Source organism: Myxocyprinus asiaticus, chromosome 46, assembly GCF_019703515.2.
Source record: "Myxocyprinus asiaticus isolate MX2 ecotype Aquarium Trade chromosome 46, UBuf_Myxa_2, whole genome shotgun sequence".
Lineage (NCBI taxonomy): Eukaryota > Metazoa > Chordata > Actinopteri > Cypriniformes > Catostomidae > Myxocyprinus > Myxocyprinus asiaticus.
In genome coordinates this window covers 22,192,803-22,217,312 of record NC_059389.1, presented here as the reverse complement: position 1 = coordinate 22,217,312, position 24,510 = coordinate 22,192,803, and the positions used below count along the sequence as shown (strand labels likewise).

Genomic DNA, 24,510 nt, shown 5'->3' with positions numbered 1-24,510 from the left:
TTCATTAATATTGCTCAGTAATTACATTGTAATCGGAACACTGTAATGCAAAATGTGAGTATTTAGAATTTACTCCTGTCTGCTTTATTGACTCTCACATTTGACTTTTTTCAGTAGGTCTACTGGTCTGCTTAATGTCAAATAAATAGTTATACATTCTTTTAATTTCACTTAATTTCAGATAAAATTTGCAATCTGATTGTAATGCTCCTGGTTTTTCTAGTCACATTCTTAACTTTTCCCATATCTGGGTGGTTTGTTCAGATCAGTACCATGTACATCATTTGGAGAGTTTTAGTCCGTTTCTAGTTGTCTTGTTTGGACAGTGTTGAATGCAGTGTTATATTCAGGTTGTACCAAACTATGAAAGGATTGTTGTGTTTCGTCTGGGTCGGGTCTGTACTCCTAAAGGTCCAGGAGTAGTTCTGGTTTTACCCTTGATTGATCAGTGGTAGAAGGTGGACCTCTGGACAAGGGCCTTTAACATACCACCATGCAAGGTACAATCCAATTAATCAGTTCAAATAGTCTTGTTTTACTTGTACAATGACAATTAAGAGTTTGACTACAAGGTCTTTTATACTAACATAAGACTACTTTAGCATTATGTAAAGTATTTCTAGATCTCTGCAATCTTTCTACCATAATAGGTGGCCACTAAAGATGGTGGTCTGGTGTCAGTTGGAGCAGATATCCAGTTCCGGATCTGGAATCCAGTGATGTCAGTGGTGGCCGTGCAGGATGTAAACGCCTCCACCCGTCTCACCACGCAGAATGCCATGATGCAGTTGCTGAGCAAAAAGACACTGAGAGAGATACAAACAGAGAGAGCCAAACTTTGGGAGCATCTCGGGTGAGAGACAACAGATTTGTGTACAAGTACAGCACTAAGCAGTGCAGTACCACATACTGTAGGCCGGCGGGCCCGCAGAGAAAAAAAATGATCAAAATATTAATAACTACAGTCTTGACAAACACAAAATAAGTATTGTTTTAAAGCTTAGAAGATGTACTTTACAATGCATACAGGCATTATGACCAAAACTGAACAAGTGCTTTGAAATTTGCAGACAAATCAGAAGTGTAAATAATTTTGCACTGCACATATTATTGTAATCAGTAAAAACATCAAACTGATCAAATAGTCATGTGTCATATGTAATTGGAAAGCTCTCAAAGAGGAGAATACAACCAGCATTCTCAAACCAGTTTTACTCACAGACAAAAGTATAGATTATAACTTCATGAAAAATAAACAGAACATAAAGTATCACGTCATTACTTAGAGGAGGCAGTTATCTTTAATACGAGCCCACACACAACGTAATCAGATGTATAGATTTTTAGATAATCCACACGAAGCACATAATGTGCTATCTGGCTTAAAACATGTTAGCTTGACTGGATGATATAGTGTGTTATCCAGCGTCATGGAACACTAAACCAATCGTATTAGGATTCAGATTGCTGCAACCAGATGTGAAAGTCATCCAAATATGAGAAGAGAGGATCGTTCACTCCAATTACATATGGGCACCAGGAGATGGCACCAAGTACATGACAGACTCAATGATGACTCAAATGACACAGAATGGAACTAAATTAAATCTCGTTACTCATGCCTGCATGCTTTGAAAAGAGAGCATACCTTTAGTCATTGTTTTATTTGCATATGTTATTAGTTCTTATGTACAATTATTATGTTTTATTTGTTTGGAGATGTTTTTGGACACTAGGATAAATTATTTTGTAATATTGTCTTTGACGTATTAACACAAAATATTACTCAGTTACAGGTGACATGAATATTTCGGAACTACCTTATTTACACCCAGAGATATAATGTCAAATTAGAAACAAAAGAGAAAAAGTAAATTTTTGGCTCAAATTGTTTTGTTATTTTTCAGCAGTTTCTTAGTCTGAGAGTCTCATAATTTATCATAATCTGTATCATTAAATTTGAAAAGTTTTCTTTAAAATGAAACGAAACACTTGACCCTTGAAACACTTGAAATCTTTAAAAACACCTTCAGAGCTTAAAGGGTTAACAAAAATATATAGAATTTAATGTAAGAGTGAATCTCAGAAAACCTGTCAAGAACATGCCCAGGTCCTATTTCACCCCAATATCAAAAGGAAGAAATTATAAATTATATTTAAAAGATTTTGATGCATTTATATTCATGACAATTAAGCACATACAGTTGAAGTCAGAAGTTTATGTACACTTAGGTTTAAGTCATTAAAACTCACTTTTTAACCACTCCACAGATTTCATATTAGCAAACTATAGATTTGGCAAGTAATTTAAGATGTCTACTTTGTGCATGACACAATTAATGTTTCCAACAGTTGTTTACAGACAGATTGTAACACTTTTAATTGACTATATCACAGTTCCAGTGGGTCAGAAGTTTACATTCACTAAGTTAACTTTGCCTTTAAGCAGCTTGCAGGTGTACCTGTGGATGTATTTTAAGGCCTACCTTCAAACTCAGTGCCTCTTTGCTTGACATCATGGGAAAATTAAAAGAAATCAGCCAAGACCTAAGAAAAAAAAAATGTGGACCTCCACAAGTCTGGTTTATTCTTGGGAGCAATTTCCAAACACCTTAAGGTACCACGTTTATCTGTACAAACAATAGTATGCAAGTATAAACACCATGGGACCACGCAGCCATCATACCGCTCAGGAAGGGGATGCATTCTGTCTCCGAGAGATGAACGTAGTTTGGTGCGAAAAGTGCAAATCAATTCCAGAACAACAGCAAAGGATCTTGTGAAGATGCTGGAGGAAACGGGAAGACAAGTATCTATATCCACAGTAAAATGAGTCTATATCGACATAAACTATATCAACATAATCTGAAAGTCTGCTCATCAAGGAAGAAGCCAGTGCTCCAAAACCACCATAAAAAAAGCCAGACTACAGTTTGCAAGTGCACATGGGGCAAAGATCTTACTTTTTGGAGATATTTCCTTTGGTCTGATGAAAAAAAATGGAACTTTTTGGCCATAATGACCATTGTTATGTTTGGAGGAAAAAAGGGTGAGGCTTGCAAGCCGAAGAACACCATCCCATCCATGAAGCATGGGGGTGTCAGCATCATGTTGTGGGGGTGCTTTGCTGCAGGAGAGACTAGTGCACTTCAAAAAATAGATGGCATCAAGAGGAAGGAAAATTATGTGGAAATATTGAAGCAACATCTCAAGACATCAGCTATGAAGTTAAAGCTTGGTCGCAAATGGGTCTTCCAAATGGACAATGACCCCAAGCATACCTCCAAAGTTGTGGCAAAATGGCTTAAGGACAACAGAGTCAAGGTATTGAAGTGGCCATCACAAAGCTCTGACCTCAATCCGATAGAAAATTTGTGGGCAGAACTGAAAAAGTGTGTGTGAGCAAGGAGGCCTACAAACCTGACTCCTGGACCAGTTCTGTCTGGAATGGGCCAAAATTCCAGCAACTTATTGTGGAAGGCTACCCAAAATGTTTGACCCAAGTTAAACAATTTAAAGGCAATGCTACCGAATACTAACAAAGTGTATGTAAACTTCTGACCCACTGGGAATGTGACGAAATAAATAAAATCTGAAATAAATAATTCTCTTTACTATTATTCTGACATTTCACATTCCTAACTGACCTAATTCTATTGTTAAATGCCAGGACTTTTGAAAAACTGAGTTTGAATGTATTTGGCTAAGGTGTATGTAAACTTCTGACTTCAACTGTAATTATTTTTTTTAATTTTTTTTAGATTCACCCATTGCAGGGCCTGTTGTTTTAGATTAGACTGATCCATGATTTGGAAAGGAATTTAATAGAGATTCTTTAAATAGGACCCAAACTTTCAGATCGAGTGATATTAGCCTGTAAACATAAGATTTTGCATTGATGACACTTGTGTGGTGCAGATGGACATGAATGAGATGACAAAGCCGTGGGGGCTGGAGGTGGACCGGGTAGAGCTGATCCTGGAAGGTGTGCTCCAGGATCCAGATAGGGGCCACTCGAGGCCCTTTATTATGCCCCCCTCTTTTCCAGGACTGGAAGGTCTCACTGGGCTCATACAGCAGCTCACCACGCATTTCCTGAGCCAGACAGCTGCATCTCAAACCAGCAAAGGTGATATTTGGAGTCTGTTTATGAACACCCATAATTTTAAATAGATTAAAAAAAGATCAGAATAAAAGATACAGTGGGATACAAACATCTGAGACCACTAATGAAAATGCTTTTGTTATGCATTATTTTATTTGTATTATTATTATTATTAGCATAACAAGTTGAATTTAACTGATGTGGACTCCACAAATTTGTTAAAACCTGATGATTCATGTTATCCAGCATGATTTGAGGATGTTCCAAATAGTATCTTGTGTGCTTCAATAAAAGTTAATATGGTCAGTGTCTTAAATTTGTAACATACTTTGTGACCTAGAAATTCTACCTAGAAATGTTATATCATAATTATTTATTTTTTTTAATCTTAAATATTTTGCTTATTACCAGTTTTATAGGGGAAAAAATTCCAGATTTTCAATGTGGTAAATAACAGTTATAATTAATAGATGAATCAGTAGATCCTTACTCTAATTTGACAACAATAATAATAATAATAATTTGAACTGTAGACTCTAATAAAAAGAGGCTTTTGTGGTTCCCCAGCAGATACTGTGAGTTTCACCAGTGAGCTGAATTCAGCCGCAGGTGCAGCTGTGTGTTGTAGCAGTGTGGATGAACTGCTGTCTGCAGTCAGATCAGTGTTGTCAGAGGAGCTGGTCAATCAAGTGGGAGCCTGTTATCACTTTCAGATCACCACTGACTCTGGACAGGCCAGCAACTACTATGTGTATCTGTCACAAGGTAATAAAGATCTGCTTACCAATGGTAATTAATAAGATGCTCACTAAATTACATTTTTTAAATTGTATAAGTTATGAGATGCTAACCAATCATGTTGCTCATGTGGGGAATACTAGTTTAAGTTCGGCACACATATTTTCCTGATTTTGTTCTGACCCATTTTAAAATCCCATTTAAACCTGGACAAAAACAGAAAGTTTAAGGATTTTTACAAATGTGTAACAAAGAAAAGTTATGGTTCAAACATTATCTGCAGCCTGAAACTGAACTTTTGATCGGAAGTTAGGATTGAATGCACTTAGCTTCATAGAAAGCTATACGATGCTCCCTTGCTCCCTATTTAGTGAATAACTTAACCCCCAGTGTGCTTCAGAGATAACTTTTGTAGCACGCTGCAGTGTTGTTTTGCTTGCAAACAACTCGGGCAAGTTAATGTTAGTGCAAGTTACAGTTAATGAGAAATGAGAAAATGAGAAAGTACGCATATGGATTGGCTTAACAGAGCACATGTCAAATGACCTATCAGCTTTGCACCATGTAGAGTTTCATGACTGAACATTTAATTAGAAAAATGCTAAATAGAAACATTTTCACTAGTTTTTTTTGGACCCCACTGTATATAATTACAGTACAATGAAAATTAATAAACAATTATTAACTTAACTAGTCTTGGATTGCTTTAATTGGGGATTGTCTCTAGACTGTTTTATGCATTATAGAAAAATCCCCTGAATGCTTGCTCAGCATTTTTGTCTCTGTGTTCATGTCGTGGGACATGTGGTGCGGGTGTCCTTTCGAGAGAGCTGAATGTTTTTCTGTGCATGAGCGAGCAGGATCTGTTGGCCATGTTCCGGGATGACTTGCGGCCGTTTGTTGCCTACAGCAGTGGCAGACTGAGAGTTCAGGGGGATTTGAACACTGTCATGAGGCTGGAAACACTCATCAAACTACTCAAATCAAAATGAAGGGATAAAATGGTTTATAATGATTTCATTTAATCAAGGTTAAAATATATACACTGGCAGCCTAAAGTTTGGAACAATGTACAGATTTTGCTCTTATGGAAAGAAATTGGTACTTTTATTCACCAAAGTTGCATTCAACTGATCACAATCTATAGTCAGGACATTAATAACATGAAAAATTACTATTACAATTTGAAAAAATTTTCAGAACTTCTTCAACTACTTCAAAGAGTTTTCATCAAAAAATCCTCCACATGCAGCAACCACATCTTTGCAGATCCTTGACATTCTAGCTGTCAGTTGGTCCAGATACTCAGGTGACATTTCACCCCACACTTCCTGTAGCACTTGACATAGATGTGGCTGTCTTGTCGGGCACTTCTCACGCACCTTACAGTCTAGCTGATCCCACAAAAGCTCAATGGGGTTTAGATCCATAACACTCTTTTCCAATTACCTGTTGTCCAATGTCTGTGTTTCTTTGCCCACTCTAAACTTTTCTTTTTGTTTTTCTGTTTCAAAAGTGGCTTATTCTTTGCAATTCTTCCCATAAGGCCTGCACCCCTGAGTCTTCTCTTTACTGTTGTACATGAAACTGGTGTTGAGCGGGTAGAATTCAATGAAGCTGTCAGCTGAGGACATGTGAGGCGTCTATTTCTCAAACTAGAGACTCTGATGTACTTATCCTCTTGTTTAGTTGTACATCTGGCCTTCCACATCTCTTTCTGTCCTTGTTAGAGCCAGTTGTCCTTTGTCTTTGTAGGCTGTAGTGTACACCTTTGTATGAAATCTTCAGGTTTTTTTTTTTGACAATTTCAAGCATCGTATAGCCTTCATTCCTCAAAACAATGATTGACTGACGAGTTTCTAGAGAAAGCTGTTTCTTTTTTGCCATTTTTGACCTAATATTGACCTTAAGACATGCCAGTCTATTGCATACTGTGGCAACTCAAAAACAAACACAAAGACAATGTTAAGCTTCATTTAATGAACCAAATAGCTTTCAACTGTGTTTGATATAATGGCAAGTGATTTTCTAGTACAAATTAACAATTTAGCATGATTACTCAAGGATAAGGTGTTGGAGTGATGGCTGCTGGAAATGGGGCCTGTCTAGATTTGATAAAAAATGACTTTTTTCAAATAGTGATGGTGCTGTTTTTTGCATCAGTAATGTCCTGACTATGCTTTGTGATCAGCTGAATGCCACTTTATTAAAGTACCAATTTCCTTCCGAAACAGCAAAATCTGTACTTTATTCCAAACTTTTGGCCACCAGTGTATTTATAGGGATAGTTTACCCAAAAACTAAATTTCTGTCATCATGTTGCTCCAAAGCCATATTACTTTCGTTGTATGGAAAAAAGATGAGTGAAAGTGAATGGAGACTGAGGCTGTCGGTTCTTAACATTTCTCCTTTTTGTGTGTGTGTGTGTGTGTTCCATTGATAAAGTCGCACAGGTCTGGAACAATATGAGGATGAGAAAATGCTGACAGAATTTTATTTTTAGCTGAACTATCTCTTTATGGTTTACACCTGTGCATGTTTGCAAGATTGCACATTTCAATACAGTTTTTCTTTTAATCAATGAAAAAAAATTGTAATTTTCATTTTAATTCTTTGTTGTTTCGGTGGTGTTTGTCATTGGTCATTGATCTATTTATAATAGTGTGGACTGTTGTGTGACTCGAGCGTTTAACTTATTTACACAATATATTTTTTGTACTTTTCAAAATCTATTTATGACTGACTCATCAGATTTTTCTCTTTGTAACTTTAAAATAGACCCCTTTAATCACAAACAGTTTTGATCTGTACTGTTTTGACATTACAGAAATAAATTTTGTAATAAAATTATTATCCAATGAATTCTTGGATTATTACTTTGATGCACACACACAATTATCATCAGCCTTGAGGTTTATGTTTGTGGTTTAATTCTTTACCTTGTTATACAAGGCTACATTTCTCTCTGCATTTGACCCCTCACTTTTGCTGTCCTTGGACCGTACGCACAGCTGTTTATAGAGAAAATGTTTCAAGGTTATTCCACCATTGGCACTTCTCACACTGCAGCTCTACCATTCATACAGACATATTTTTGTTTACTTGAATAAGCAAATGCAACACTCTTTTTGGGTCCCTTTAAATTCTCAGTTACTTGTGTTGGAAATGCTCAGTGAGATCGACCAGGAGAATTGGATGAAGCTTCAGTAGGATTCTTTATTGTAGAAGATCAGAAGCATCAATCTACATACACTGATCAGCCACAACATTAAAACCACCTGCCTAATATTGTGTAGGTCCCCCTCGTGCCGCCAAAACAGCACCAACCCGCATCTCAGAATAGCATTCTGAGATTATATTCTTCTCACCACAATTGTACAGAACAGTTATCTGAGTTACCGTAGACTTTGTAAGTTCGAACCAGTCTGGCCATTCTCTGTTGATCTCTCTCATCAACAAGGAGTTTCCGTCTGCAGAACTGCTGCTCACTGGATGTTTTTTGTTTTTTGCACCATTCTGAGTAAATTCTAGAGACTTGTGCATGAAAATCCCAGGAGATCAGCAGTTACAGAAATACTCAAACCAGCCCATCTGGCACCAACATTCATGCCATGGTCCAAATCACTGAGATCACATTTTCCCCATTCTGATGGTTGATGTGAACATTAACTGAAGCTCCTGATCCATATCTGCATGATTTTACGCACTGCACTGCTGCCACACGATTGGCTGATTAGATAATCACATGGATGATTGTTGGTGCCAGACGGGCTGGTTTGAGTGTTTCTGTAACTGCTGATCTCCTGGGATTGTCTCTAAAAAAATGAGCCATTGTTTACTTGTCTGTGAGCTTGCTTGCCACTCAGTGAAACAACAAGGGTGGTGATTGAACTGAAAATTAGACTGAATGTCTATGGACGAGCATATCTGTGAGGGCTAAAATGCGTTAGAGCGCCACCTACATTTCAGATCTGTATATTGTGATGGAATGTGATAAAGAAAAAAACATTTTCTAGTGGTTTCTGCCACTTAGTGGAATAAAATGAGACTTTTCAAAGTGAGGTAGAGTGAACAGAACCAGAATTACATGCTTATAAATTTATGACAAAAAAAGGTTTTTCTTTTTTTTTTTTTATTCTGTTTATAAAATTCTGAACACACACAATACTATTTATGAATAATTGGAGTCTTTTTTTATTTTATTTGGGCAGTTCTCTAAAAAATGTGTCCACAGTGTGTGAATGGGGGTGGTTTGGAAGCCCTGGGGTCACTCATCTGCATACAGGAGGTAATTTAGATGTAAAATCAAGGTGAGAGGTAATTTAGATGTAAAATCAAGGTGAGAGGCATGCCCCCAGTAATGGTGAGAATTTCTGTGAATTCTCAAAACTGTGTTATCGTATTCTAAAGTTGTGGTACTAAGACCAGTGAACCAGTCGCACTGAGAATGATATGAATGATATGTACATGTATACTCATATTCATTATGTACATACAATTGGATATTTGTTACATATGTTTTAAGGTGATTCTGAGCTGAGGGACAGGAGAAGAAGAGAGAACAGATGTGGAAAGACAACAGTTAATCTTTTCAATTAAAGTGATTTTGGGATTTTCTCAGAGATTATTTTGATTGTTCCAGGCCTCCTTCTGTTTTCTCAGGATGTTGTGCCCCCTGGGTCCAGACTTCCTGGCACCTTTGCCTTACAAACCCTAGTGTCTTGTGCAAGATTGCAATGTTTTTTAGATGCTTTGTCAAGTTAAAAAGTACTAAAACTTTGAAAAATATTTCTCCAGACACCTGTGTTCTGTTATTTGTTGCGCTGTGTCTATTTACTTTTATTTTTTATTTATTTTTTTTTTTTTGCAAGAACATGTTCGGTATGATTGGCCCCTTAGTCTCTTGTTGTATGCACTGTAGGTGCGTTTCCCTCTGGTTTTAGGGTTGTTATGGTTAGGGTTAGTGTTAGATGTGGTACTCCTTTTTCTATTGTGCTCTCTTTCTAATCTGTACAGATGCTGGAGAACTTCAAGTTTGAGAAGCAGAGGCATGTGGAGGTAAGGAGCACATTTGAGCTGATTATACTCCCTGAGAAGCCCATCATGCTAACCTTCAAACCACTGCATAAAAGCAGATAAGAGCTTCAAACAGGAAATAATGAAGGACCAGAGCTTCAAACAGGAAATAATGAAGGACCAGAGCTTCAAACAGGAAATGATTCTGAGGGGCCAGAACTGGATAAACACCACTGACCTTAGAGCTGGCAAACAAGAAAGCTCATATGTCAGTGTCTTGTTATAAAGACTTTTGAGTTCTATTTATTTCAGAAGCATGCTAAAATAAATCTGAATATTTGTTTTACACACCTTTTAAATTTCTGAAAATGGAGGTCTTTTAATGAAGGTGACTAAAATAAAAAAATTTTTCTCATTTTCTCCCAAATTGGAATGCCCAATTCCCAATGTGCTTTTAAGTCCTCATGGTCGTGTAGTGATTCGCCACAGTCCGGGTGGCAGAGGACGAATCCCAGTTGCCTCTGCGTCCGTCAACCTGCGCATCTTATCACGTGGCTCGTCGAGCGCGTTGCCACGTGGACATAGCGCGTGTGGAGGCTTCACGCCATCCACCGCAGCAACCACGCTCAACTCACCACGCGCCCCACCGAGAACGAACCACATTATAGCGACCACGAGGAGGTTACCCCAGACCTGGCTGGAGTCACTCAGCACGCCCTGGGATTCGAACTAGCAAGCTAGCGAACTCCAGGGGTGGTAGCCAGCACATTTTACCACTGAGCTACCCAGGCCCCCCCCTAAAATAAATTTCTAAACAATTCTGTAAAGCTTTGGATGCATTAACTGATATAAATGAATTAAAAAATGAAAAAAATTCTCTTTTCAATTGTTGTTTGATTAATAGAAAAAATATACATAATTAGATTTTTATTTTTCCTTTTAAATACATGCACTGTTGAGGCATTTGGTCATTTCAGAGGTTCCAATTGTCTATGTCGTACACGTCCCATCACAGAATCGGTCACACGTTTCTATTGAGGAAATGTAAAAATTAAGACTTTTTCAATAGGTGAAACTATTGGGTATTCCATAGTTATGTCCTAGATCAAACACTTAATGAACTGTATATATGCATGCGGAAGAGAGGGTGAGAATGTGTACTCACAACAGGAAGGTCATGAAGAATCATGGTTGATGTTTGAGCAAATCCATGTTCATATTCACTGACTCTGATCAACATCTCTTGTTTCTCCTTCCCCCATTGTTTAGAGTTCTCTTTAAGCTAAATCAGACACACACAAATGAAAAATAAACAAACATAAAAATAAACAAAAATAGATAATCAGTCTATATCAGGAGAGCAGAACGCCCAGTGGCATTTTTTAATGCAGCTATATTTACAAATTGCCTGGGATGGTAGATTAAACAGATTAGTGATCATTATTTGGAAATATATGACCACTAAATGCAGCAATGGACCAATCAGAATCAAGTATTCCAGTGAGCCATGTTATAATACAGTTATTACAAATAATATAAGCAGATGAGATTACTCAAAATGGCATTAAACAACATAGAAAAACATATTTTGCATAATATGTACTCAAAAATTTACAAGGTCTGTCTATCACTAATCATAATTTCAAACTGTTATATTTTGGTTTGACTGTTATGCCTTTTTCCAGTTTGTGCATGAATACCAACAACAGCTATGCAAATACAAACAATTCTAACATTTTTCGTGACTCCAAATACTCTATATGCTGCAAATATTGACTGTCATCTTATTGTTAATGTTAAAGGTTCATCCCAAAAAATGTCATTTTGTTATCATTTACTCTCCCTTACGTTTTTCCATACCCACATGACTTTCTACCTTGGAACACAAAAGGAGATGTTAGAATGTTACTTTCATTGCATCTTTTTTCCCATACAATCAAAGTCCATGGCGATGTTTGATGACAGTGAGTGTAAATGATAACAGAATCTTCATTTATTTATAACTATCCCTTTCAGCATGCAAGCTAAATTCCCACATTTGACTTCCTGACAGCATTAAAAGCAAACCTGTTGTTCCAGTGTCTGGATTCGACCTTCAGCTCTTGCCAACTGAGTTAATAAGTCCAACTTCTCACTAGCTGAGAAAGTCTGATGGGACTGAGAAAACAAACACATTATTAAAACACATCTGTTTTATAGAGTATCGCTCACTCTGTACATTTGAGTTTGAGATGTGCTGTAGCTGGTGTCCCATGTTTACCTGCACAGGTTGTTGAATTATGATAGGAGGGGGTTGATTACGGAGCCTGTCCAGTTCCAGTCTGAGTCGAGAGTTTTCTGATGCTAGCACAGACTCGATTTCTCTCCTCTTGTGTTCTTCTTCATCTGTACAAACACAGCAGAACTGCTGTTCCCAAATTAGCTTTACACCTCAGGCCTGATTGTCTAACATACATGTCAGTTTGAATGTTTTACATCTGCACATTGGTAAAAATGTGATATAAATTTTTTTTTATTAAACAAACTGCTTATTTCCAGGTTTAAATAAGATTTTAAATCCCAGCTTTTCGGGGCCTGGGTAGCTCAGCGAGTATTGACGCTGACTACCACCCCTGGAGTCGCGAGTTCGAATCCAGGGTGTGCTGAGCGACTCCAGCCCATTCTCCTAAGCAACCAAATTGGCCCGGTTGCTAGGGAGGGTAGAGTCACATGGGTAACCTCCTCGTGGTCACGATTAGTGGTTCTCGATCTCAATGGGGCGCATGGTAAGTTGTGCGTGGATCACGGAGAGTAGCATGAGCCTCCACATGCTGCGAGTCTCCGCGGTGTCATGCACAACGAACCACATGATAAGATGCGTGGATTGACGGTCTCAGAAGCGGAGGCAACTGAGACTTGTCCTCCACCACCAGGATTGAGCTGAGTAACCGCACCACCACGGGGGACTTACTAAGTAGTGGGAATTGGGCATTCCAAAATTGGGGAGAAAAGGGGATAAAAAAAATAAAAACAAATCCCAGATTTTCAATGTGGTCTCAGACCTTTGGATTTCACTGTGGTTATATTGTAATCTAATAGATAACAGTGTGTTTGTGTATGTTTGTGTGTGTACTGCTGAAATTTATTAGGTAATTTCACCCAATGCGTGTGTGATAATATTCAGTCAGTGGAAGAGACACACCTTTATGTTTCATTGCTGCTTTTTTCCTCTCTGAATTTTCTTGATTTCTCTCTTTCAGTTTTGTATCCACTATTTTCTCCATCTTTTCAATGACCTGCTCAATAAATTAATCAAAGAATCAGATTTTTGTACTGGCAGCCGATCCACAGTTTATTCATGTTTAAAAAATACTTGACAAAAATGTTAGAAAACTAAGCTAAATATAGCTAAATACCTTTTCCTGTTGCCGAACTGTATCCTCCAGTGCCATCATTTTCCTGCCACCAGCCTGATATCTCTTTAACACGGCCTGCTGCTGCTGATGGGCTCTTTGAAGCTGGACAAACTCTTTCTCAATGTCACTCTTCTACAATAAGCACAATAAAGAACTAAAACTGCACACAGGATTAATACAGTGAGTTAACTCAATTATTGGGAGAGTACTGTTTAATATGCTTTGTATAATTTTCAGCTTCTGTTTATCAAATGGAAAGAGCATTATAACACGTGGTCTGGAAACAAACTCAATAACCTGAATCAATCAATGATCTTCAGAGGAAACCATTAATGCTATTGCTACAGCATATCCTTACTTCCAGCAAACATCACAAATATATGCCAGTAAATGGACCCCTTGAGCTTCAAAGAGGAAACACATTGTCTCTAAGCACTGCTTCTTTGGTAAAAGAGTTTCATTAAGAACTTGACCCACCCTGATAAGCTCATTCTGAAGCTGTTGTATTCTGTCCTTTTGGGCAGCCGCCACGCTGCTTTCACTGGCCAGCTTGAACTTCAGAGTGGCTGCAGGAAGTGCCATACAACAATAATGAGTGTTGACTGAACCAGCAAACAATAAAAGATTAACATGAAAAAGACTTGGCTTCCTTTATATCACTGTTTCTCAATCCTGTCCTCAAGTACTACAAACACTTCACATTTTGGATGTCTCCCTTATTTGAGACACTCAATTCAGATCAAGGGGCACTCTACTAATGAGCTAATCAATAGAATCAGGTGTGTTTGATAAAGGAGACATCCAAAATATGTTGCGTTAGTGGTACTCAAGGAACACTGATTTATATAATTCTGCATTCATTTTATCAAACCATTTATAATACAGTTTAACAACTATAACACTATAGTGTACAGTATAGTATAGAGCCCTGTATAGTAAAGTGCATTTTATTTTAATATAGTATAGTATAGAACAGTCTATAGTAAAGTGCTTTTTATAATGGTACAGTATGGTATGGTATGGTACAGTACAGTATAGTATAGTACAGTACAGTATAGTACAGTACAATATAACATAGTGCCCTGTTGGTAAATTTCATTTTATTATTGTATAGTTTAGTATAGTATACCAAAGTATAGTATATAACACTATAGTAAAGTGCTTTTTATAATGGTGCAGTATAGTATGGTATGGTATAGTATGATATACTATAGCACAGTATAGTACAGTGTTGGTAAAGTTAATTTTATTATTGTATAGTATAGCAAAGTATAGTACAGAACAGTCTATAGTAAAGTGATTTTTATAGTGGTATAGTATAGAGCACTGTATAATAAAGTGCATGTATTATGGTATAGTATTGTACAGTATAGTATAGTTTAGTATAGAGCACTGTTGGTAAAGTCATTTTATTATTGTATGGTATAGTATAGTATAGTTTAGAGCACTATAGTAAAGTGCTTTTTATAATGGTATGGTAAGGGATGGTATAGAATAGTACAGTATAGAGCACTGTTGGTAAAGTTTATGTTATTATTGTATAGTATAGTATAGTAGAGTAGTATAGCAAAGTATAGTATAGAACACTATAGTAAAGTGCTTTTTATAATAATACAGTATAGCAGGGGTCGGCAACCTATGGCACGCGTGCCAGCATTGGCATGCGGAGGGGTAATCACTGGCATGCCAGCAACGGCGAGAGAGGAGGAGACTATTTTATTCATATGAAATTACGCATCTGCATCCCAAACTACATCTTATTGCAATCCTTCCTCATGATCATGCAGCGTGTTTTCATCAGCTGAATGGGAGGCTAAAAAAGTTAAAATGTGACGAGAATGCAGCATACCCAGCAGACTCGTGCAACGCGTACAAGACATTCACGCATCACGAGCCGGCAGCGCTTCACGTTTGGTTAATTGCGCGAATAAATGCACCTGCATTGCTGCAGTCAGGCTGCACGGATGACAGCCTACATTCCATGTTTCATTTGATCATTTGCTTTCAGAACAACACGTGATGTAATAAGGAAAAGCTATTGACCAGGAAAATAAAAAAATGGCACTCCATGTCAAAGAGGTTGCTGACCCCTGCAGTATAGTATGGTATGGTATAGTATGATATGGGATTGTATAGTATAGTAGATTATAGAGTCCTGTTGGTAAAGTTCATTTTATTATTGTATAGTATAGTATTGCAAAGTATAGTTTAGAGCATTTTATTATGGTATAGAATAGTATGGTATATAATAGTTTAGTATAGTTAGGTATAGAGCACTGTTGGTAAAGTTCATTTTATTATTGTATAGTATAGTATAATATAGAACACTATTTAGTAAAGTGCTTTTTATAATGTTACGGTACAGTATGGTATGGTATAGTACAGTATAGTATAGAGCACTGTATAGTAAAGTGCATTTTTTATGGTATAGTGTTAAATATAGTATAGTTTAATATAGAGCGCTGTTGGTAAAGTTCATTTTATTATTGTATTGTATAGTATAGTATAGTAAATGCTTTTTTTTAAATTGTTTTCTTTTTTTTTCTATATATTTGCAAATAATTGACAATACATTTGAGTTTTTCTAACTATCTTCTTTAAGACTTTAATTAATTCTCACGTTTAGACAACAACGTGTCTAGTTTCAAAAGAGACCAGTGTTCATGAATTGCAACAATTTTATTTTAGGTACTGTATGTCCTTGTCAGGTCTGTGCTCAAAAAGGGAGCAACCAGATAAAGGAGTAGTTCACATAAAAATGGAAAAATCTGTTATGTACTAACCCTTATGTTATTCCGAACAATGTGCTGCTATTATTTCTACATTATTCATTGTGTCTTTACACAATCAGACAAAAGTCCTCCCTGGTGTCGAGAGAGTAAATCTGAAAAGGGTAGTAAGAAAAAGTTTAGCAACCACTGATCTAGGCTTTAAAATATAAATAACATTGCAGCAATTAACTATCTAATTTATGTAGCTATTCTAACAGATCCATTTCTCAGTTCTTGCCATATTGTATATTTAAGGTTATGAAGTGCTCTTTTTTGGCCACTGCACAAATCTAATTTGTGGCAAAGAATATGTGAAATGTGGACTTTGCCTGTTATTTCTATAATTATACAGTACGTTAGTTGAATGTACTGCGTGAACTTAAAAAGAACAGTGTATATTTAATATATATATATATATATATATATATATATATATATATATATATATATATATATATATATATATAATTATTATTATTATTATTATTATTACATTTAGAGCCTTTATTCCAAAAGTAATTGCATTCAGCACATTTACTATTTTAAGGTCCAAAAAGGACCATTATATTTTTACCTCAACACCCATAGTATACCAAGTACAGTACAGTATAGTATTTTAATTTCAGAGTTAAATGTGGTATTAAAACATAAAAGTAGAAAAGTACCTCTGAATTTATATGAAACATTTGGAAAAGATGGCTGAATTATGGATTCTGAGCTAAACTGATATTCAGACTGCAGAAACATCAACAAATGCTGTGACCATGACACTGTGGAGATATTTTTGGAGAAAACATACAACTATCTAAACCCCTGAAAGAGACGCATGCATTCGCCATGCAGAGGAAATTAGCATTAGCATTAGCTTTGAAGGACTCAAAGGTCTTTGACATGTCCTTTAAGTGGAACCTTGTGTTTGTGTGTATATGTGTGTGAGGGACACACACTGTTCTTCAGCAGATAAGGCAGTAAGTGCTTATCAGATTCCCTTAGCTAAATGAGAGGTTTTATCAATCCTCAGCACAGCTCAACAAGGACATGAGACCTGTAAGGTTTAGCAAAGAATGAAGGAGAACTTTTAACTTTAATATGAAATGTGATACTCCAACAGTCATTTCCTAAAGTGAGCAAAACTGGTGTCTTCAACTCTTTTGACATGCGTGTACATCATTGGTCTCTCTATAATACCAGTATAATAACTAGTGGTGCTTGCTAAGTTGCTAATCGAGCTAACAAATGCTTACACTTACTGTTAGGGTCTTTAAACATACTGCATCATGAATGATGCATGAATTTGTGTGGTTTGTTGACGAGAGGTGTGCTATTACATTTCTAAGCGACTGAAATTACAATTTGCTCTTGGTAGATGATAAAGTGGGCCAAAAATATATCCCATAGACTTACATTAAAGGAGAGACCTAAGCCAAAGAGAATCACAATTAATTTAGGGAGGGCTCTTTTGACTTGTGCCAGTAATAGGGTTGCCAACTGTCCCGTATTAGCTGGGACGACCCAAGTTTTTGCGGAAATGAAGATGTTCTGAACGTTTCGCCTATTGTCCAATATCTTAGCGTTGGGGAAAATCAAGGGGGAGTCCCCGCAAAAAAATGTTGGTGGTACCACCTTTCTGAAAGAGCTGAGAGAATTGCAGTATTAATTGTACCTGCTAATCAGGTAAGGTTAAGTGGTAAAGTGCACAGCCATGAAGAATAAAGCCTAAACTTATCTTTACATGCTTAAATGAGATTATAGTGGGAGGAATTATACCGATCTGGTCAGCCATCTCAGTCTTGGTCATGACGTCAATATCGGTGTCATCAAGCAGGGTGCGGCCCAGATTCTGATGCAGGGAGAGGTCACGCCGCAGCTGACTGTTCTCAGACTCCAGACCGCTCACCTTAGAGCGCAGTGCGATTATGTCATCGGCCATCTTGTGCATAGCTGTACGGTAGTTTTCCAACTCCTAAAAAATTAAAGAAAAGACTTAGAATTGACAAAATCCTGCAAATATGGATTTTTAATGTGAAATATTACTTTCTATGTGAATATGGAGCACTATGCATTTTGGAGTTTGCCTTAATAGGAAGCACCACCAATGACATACTTAACTCTACATGAATGGCAGTTGCACTTTGCTGCCACTAGGGAGCATCAAAGACACATGTTCAGTCGTGTGTCTGCTCAGTGTTGTGGGCTTCACAGAACCAAAACAGGATTCACAGCAATCCTGTTTTCATACAGCATTCGTCTGAGGCTGACTGTCTGTCTAATTAACATTCATTTTTTACTCTGTCTGAACCCTTTTACAGGGAAAGAGAGATCTACTGTCACGTTTAATATTGTGGTTGGGCTAATACTGGAGAACCGGTCATACTGTCAATACTGTAATGGCTTCACTATAGCAGCAGTACAATGTAATCAATCTTTAGACTGTAGCCTAAGGGAGACCTGAGTCAGATCTGAGTACACAGAGGAAGTATACAGGGTGAAATCTGCCAAGTGAAAGGTGCTTTTATTTTTCTCTTTTCTTTTTTTTTTTTTTTTTTTTTTTTTTTGCAGAATGCCTATCCTGAAACTGCTGGACTTGGATCAAAACATTCAGACACAATATCACCTATTAATAAAGCTATATAATCTAGACAGAGCTAGAATCATACTGACTTAGCTCTTGGTGGACTGATATGGGTTTTTAATGGCCATTGCAGATATAATATTTACTGTACAGAATGGCCGATGGCCAATATATTGTGGCGATGCCCTTGCAAGGGCCCCCCTTCCTAAAATTAGCATTTTAATGCAAAAGTCCCATTTATATTGTGTGAAAAAAATATTAAAGTAATATTCCGGGTTCATTACAAGTTAAGCTCAATCAACAGCATTTGTGGCATATTGTTGATTACCACAGAAAATTATTTTGACTCGTCCCTCCTTTTCTTAAAAAAAAAAAAAAAAAAAGCTAAAATCTTGGTTACATTGGGGCACTTACAATGGAAATGAATGGGGCAGATGTTTGGAGGGTTTAAACAGAAATGTGAAGCTTATAATTTTATAAAAGCACTTACATTAATTCTTCTGTTAAAACTTGAGTATAATTTGAGCTGTAAAGTTGTTTAACCATGTGCGACCCCGCATACATATGCGTGGACATTGCATTTTGGCTTCACTATACGCAACGCACAATATAAATTCTTTGAAACCGACTGATCTCAGTTCAGGAGACTCTGTGCTGTCAGTAAAGGGTTAAACCTCAATGGAGGTTGTCTTTGGGAGAAACGCCAACAAAACTAAATCTGGTAAGAAACCTAATTAAGTTTTTACATTGAAACATGTTTGAGTCAAAAGATTAGAGTCTCAAATTTCATCCGATATGAAATTTTTAAAATTTGAGCAATTTATCACGAAATGCTAAACAGAATGTACACTAATGTGTACTTAAGCACATTTTTTTCCTTAGAAATCCTATATTTACTGTGCATTAACACATTGATTCTCAATGGATTCATCCAAAAACGGAAAAATTTGGTTTTCAGAGACTTTATATGAAGTTAGGATGAAAATAAGGTGTATTTCAAACTGTTCTGAGACCAGTGAAGACAGACAGCACACTGGAGGTTAATTCATCCATTAAATAGGGAGCAAGGGAGCATCCTATAACTCTTTATGCAGCTAAGTGAATTCAATCCAAACTTCAGTTCAGTTTCAGGCTGCAGATGATGTTTGGACCACTCAACATGTTTGGCAGATATGGGACAGTGGTAATCAGTACATAGATTCAGAATTTATAATGTATAATTTTATTTTAACATGATTATCAGTGACCGGATGATGCTGACCATTACTTTGAATCAGATTTAATTATGCTAATTTCTGATGTAATGTCTATAACGTCTCAAAAACATGAATAACCAGCACTCCTGGAAACATAATAAACAATTTGATTAAAAAAATCTGACTTTCTATAGCTTGGTATTATTTAAAATGTCACAATTTAGTACTTTTGTGCGGACATATGTGATTTTTGGAGCTTCAAAATTTTGGCACCCATTCACTTCTATTGTATGGACCAACAGAGCTGAAATATTCTTCTAAAAATCTTCGTTTGTGTTCAGCAGAAAAACAGTTTAGTAGTTTTTTTTTTTTTTTGCATGTTTATTTGGTGCTACTAGTTACAAATAAAAAAGGGAAATGGAAAATGGACACATCAGTCACGTTCGGGTCTATTTGTTAACATATTGTTTATGTCCAGAGGTTATACTTTTGAAACAGTGAATATTTTAAAGTTTACTGATTGGCCCCCTCTACCCAATATTACAGCTATGTTAGAAGTATAAACCTGAAGAAAAACATTTTCATTTTCAGAATTTTTTTTTAGCGCTTTTCATAATAGACACCGTTCCAAAGCAATCTTTAGAAAGCAGAAACTGTAATGATATCGAATTCGGTAAATGCTAAAAATGATACCGTTGAACAACATGTTTACTTTGACAGCCCTTTTATTTATAAATTTATAAAAATATAGGAAATAAAATTTACGCAAAATATCTGAAATTAAATTAACACTTATTTTTTACAATATTTACTCAAAATCTACAATATTTACAACCAGAAAATGTTTATTAAAAAAATATTTGTTGTGTTGACAAGGCAGTCAGTAAATTTTGGAACTGACACAAGTGGGAAATGACACTTCTTTTAAACGACCAAAAAGACATGGTTATTGAACGACACCGTTACTCTCGAAATGGCCAAATATCAGCCGATTTATCAGTCTATTATTAGTCACAGCACAGTGTAACAATCCTGCTTTTTGGAACATAGTTTTCGCATAACTTGTTTATCAATTAGGGATGCACAGATACAAAACTGTGTGCCGATACCGATATCCGATTATTTAGAACAAAATCTGCCGATACCGATAGTTTTGGTGGTTCTGCTGTTTTAATGCTACCTTGTTTCAAATCACTCATAATTAATTACACAACTTCAAAGGAAATATAAATCCTAACTTTATTGTCTAATAATCAGCCCTAATCATCAAGTGTTTTTAAACAATAATCAGACGATACATTGGTGCAATGCCTTTATTTTGAATGTTCTATGGCATTGTGACATCAGACATTTGCTAAACAGAGAACACACCAGGGGCATTGTAGGATGTACCGCACTTTCAGGCATCCTTCTGTGCTATTGTGTTAGTTGTATGTCACATGCCATGTAACATGCGAGTAAGGCTTTCTACTCTTTCATGTGCAATCATTCAGGGTCACTGTGTAGGGAGGGGGTTCGTCTGACAGTTAAGTCGGGGGTCGGGTGTGCAAAAACGGGAGGGGAGGTAGAGGGACCGATTAGGCGATTCCATCTGGGCCAGTGTGCGTGTGCCTCCCTTGGGTCGTCTGAAAGAAATTGAGCGCTTAATTGAAAGGGCACACATGCAAGGTGAGAATGATGGTCGTGATGAGATGTGGGGGCCCGTTGGGGGGATGAAGAGGAATCATCTGAACCCAATGAAAGAGGGAATGAGGAGGAAGAAATAAAGATTGGTCCCTTTAGACTGCACCAGATTTGCCCCCACAAAGTCTGCACTGCTGCGCCAAACAATCACATTATAAAAACACATATGGACTCTCTCTCTTTTTCTCTGTCTGTGGGGTGCATTGTGATGATTCTGTGATGATGAGAAAAGAAAAGCCAATATGGTCTTTCCATTCCATCATTGCTTCAGAGACTGAGAACTATAGACATTTACAGGTCACCTTGAGTTGGGTCTTGAAGGCTTTTCCTTTGAATTCCACTATAGTGCTGTGAATATTCATAACCAGCACTCTAATTAACCGAAACTCATCAAATTGGACTACAATGCATCAAACATGCAGTTACTGTTTATGGCACTGTAAAGATTATGACTTGCTTTGGAGGTGCTACAAAAGGTTGGGGTACTTGTTAACCTATTCATGCAGTAGAGACAATCCCCTGGCAAAGGATGAGACTGATCCCCTTGAGAGAGACAGATCTTCTCAAAAGAGAGACTAAAGCCTAATTCATCCAATGGAAGAAGGCAAACTTTTTTTCTCCTGAACGAACTAAAGCATCCTAGGCAAATGAAGCAAGTGTTTATAAAATAGCCTTAAGTAAGTTTTTAAAATAGCCTTACATTTTAACTAGCTGGCTGTGAAACAGGTTGTCTTTGTGAAGTTTGTATTGAGTATCATAAAAAAGTGTAGTTTTGAACAACTTTGGAGAGAAGGGCTTCAGAGTTATCAATTTCTAACGTTACGATACTATCCTAGCTAGTTACAATCTCCTCAGTTGGTGAGCACGATTGTAAACATGTCACATCCAAACCACACCCACCATTAGTGTCAACCAGTCAACAGGAGAAATATCACCAAACAAACACCTTAACAGAAGTTAAAGAAGCCTGTATTTAAGTCCTTTTTTACTATCAATTATCCTGCCAGCCCAGTAAATGGCGATATGTATGAAGAATGCAAATAGCCAAAAACAAAAGAAGAATGTGAAAGTAAAAGTTAAAGTGGAGATTGACTGAGCAGGGAGGAGAATTTATAGTAAAAATGGACTAAAATATTGATCTGTTTTTTACCCACACCTATTAAATCACTTCTGAAGACATGGATTAAACCACTGGATTACTTTTGTGCGGACATATGTGATTTTTGGAGCTTCAAAATTTTGGCACCCATTCACTTCTATTGTATGGATCAACAGAGCTGAAATATTCTTCTACAAATCTTCGTTTGTGTTCAGCAGAAAAAATTATGAGAGAATTTTCATTTTTGGGGGAACTATCCCTATAAAGTGAGGCACTATCCACTGCCGTTTTATTGAATAAACAGAGGGCTGTCTTCATTAAAACATCCCCTTTTGTGCTATGCAGAAGAAAGAAGGTCGAATGAAAGTTGGTACTTGAGGGTTAGTAAATTATGAAAGATTAAAAAAAATTAGGAGAAGAATTTCTGGGAAATTCTGGGAAAGCAGCACATATAATATATACTCACTTTATTTTGATGTTCAGTGACTTCAGCTGCATGAGGATCCTCTTCTAAATCAGGTATAGGGGGACTAAAAAGGAAACATTTACAGCAAATGAACGAACAGAGCAAAAAGTCTAAAATATCACTGCAATGTAATTAATATTTGCAGTAACCCTCATATAAAGCTCTTTTACCTTCTGTGTGGTGAGTACACGTCATACGTTTGACTGAGCTGAGAGTTTGACTTTTTCTCTTCTGCATGTTCTGTCCTGTTTTTGGGATTTTTAAGGAGGTGAAGATAATCTGGGAGAATCTTGAAGAGAGCGTCATGTGACGGCAAATCATAAGAATCCCTTTCCATCTGTGAGAAAAACAAAGAGATCAAAAAGCACGTTTAATAGCATGATCCTAACACAATGCAGTAGAATCCATTTTAACAAACAAACTGTCCTGTAAAGTGTATAGCACATTACATAATGTATCTGTTACATCTATACTGCAGTACATCAAGCTGAGAATGTAAAGTTAAATATGTAAAAACATTAAGTTACAAGTAAGCAAAAATAAAGCTTTTTTTTTTTTTTTTACTTAACGTGTCACTGGCCTGTAATACTTCTTCATTTTTTAAATAAAATGTGCTAAATACACTAAAGTAATATACTAAAGTACATGTGCACATCAATTCCAAAATGTGACAGAACAAGGTTCAGCTTCAATCACAGAGAGTTTCATGGGAAGAAACACTGAAAGGAGGTCTTACGTAAATTCATCGCCAAACACAGTCCTGCATGGTTACTATGGACAATACTCTTTCTTCAATGTAATGCAAATAGGACAAAAGTCCAAAACCCAACTTTAACTTCCATTCATGCAAACACTACCCTATGTTTACATTCTCATTTCAATGAACAAGGACCACTATTTCTTCTCAGTTCAGGCATAATCCATCATAAGAGAAGACCAACAATGGTTCTAAGGTCATCGGGTCAGCAGTTATCTGTTAACAAGTTACCTGTGCTGGCTCATTCTGTGGTTTCTCATAGTTCTGTGGTTGTTTCTGCATTGGTCTGGAAGGTCCTGGGCTCTTATGAGGAATATATAGCAGAAGACAAGTGCATGTGCCGGACCACGCGACAGCTCTGGCACTGTTAGCAACCTGATACTGGGTTACCACAACACAAATCCTGCCTAGCAACTTTTCTAACTGCTAGACTGACACAACACAATATCCATGTGTATGTGCAAGTTTTACAGATATATGGTACATTCAAAGATATAATTGAATATCATTTTTCATCTGTTTCATGGCTAGAGGGGGGAGGCAAAGATTTGCGTTACGCCAGTGGGATAGTATAAAATATTTTAACGTTGAAAAAATTACACATTTCCATTTCCTTTTCTAGCTTTCATCCATTGTGACTAAAATGAGCGCTGTCCTGTTTCATGACAAGCCGTGTTAAATCAATATATCTGTATCAAAAGGCTCTAGTCCA

The 24,510-nt window shown here is 36.8% G+C and overlaps 2 protein-coding genes across 2 annotated transcripts; one reads left to right on the top strand and one right to left on the bottom strand.

The window, feature by feature from the left end:
* Window positions 1-712: 712 nt before the first annotated feature.
* Window positions 713-10,717, top strand: LOC127435572 (stomatin-like protein 1). Its single transcript, XM_051689121.1, has 4 exons — window positions 713-853; window positions 3,919-4,129; window positions 4,673-4,870; window positions 9,860-10,717. Exons 2-4 carry the CDS (start codon window positions 3,919-3,921, stop codon window positions 9,880-9,882), a joined length of 432 nt encoding a protein of 143 aa, XP_051545081.1. The 5' UTR covers window positions 713-853; the 3' UTR covers window positions 9,883-10,717.
* Window positions 10,718-10,771: 54 nt separating this feature from the next.
* LOC127435571 (coiled-coil domain-containing protein 33-like) lies at window positions 10,772-24,153 on the bottom strand. Its single transcript, XM_051689120.1, has 11 exons — window positions 24,030-24,153; window positions 23,212-23,378; window positions 23,042-23,105; window positions 17,793-17,988; window positions 13,732-13,820; window positions 13,255-13,386; window positions 13,041-13,134; window positions 12,120-12,244; window positions 11,927-12,016; window positions 11,025-11,141; window positions 10,772-10,890 (listed from the first exon to the last, which is right to left on the bottom strand). Exons 1-11 carry the CDS (start codon window positions 24,078-24,080, stop codon window positions 10,828-10,830), a joined length of 1,188 nt encoding a protein of 395 aa, XP_051545080.1. The 5' UTR covers window positions 24,081-24,153; the 3' UTR covers window positions 10,772-10,827.
* Between the last annotated feature and the right edge of the window lie 357 nt (window positions 24,154-24,510).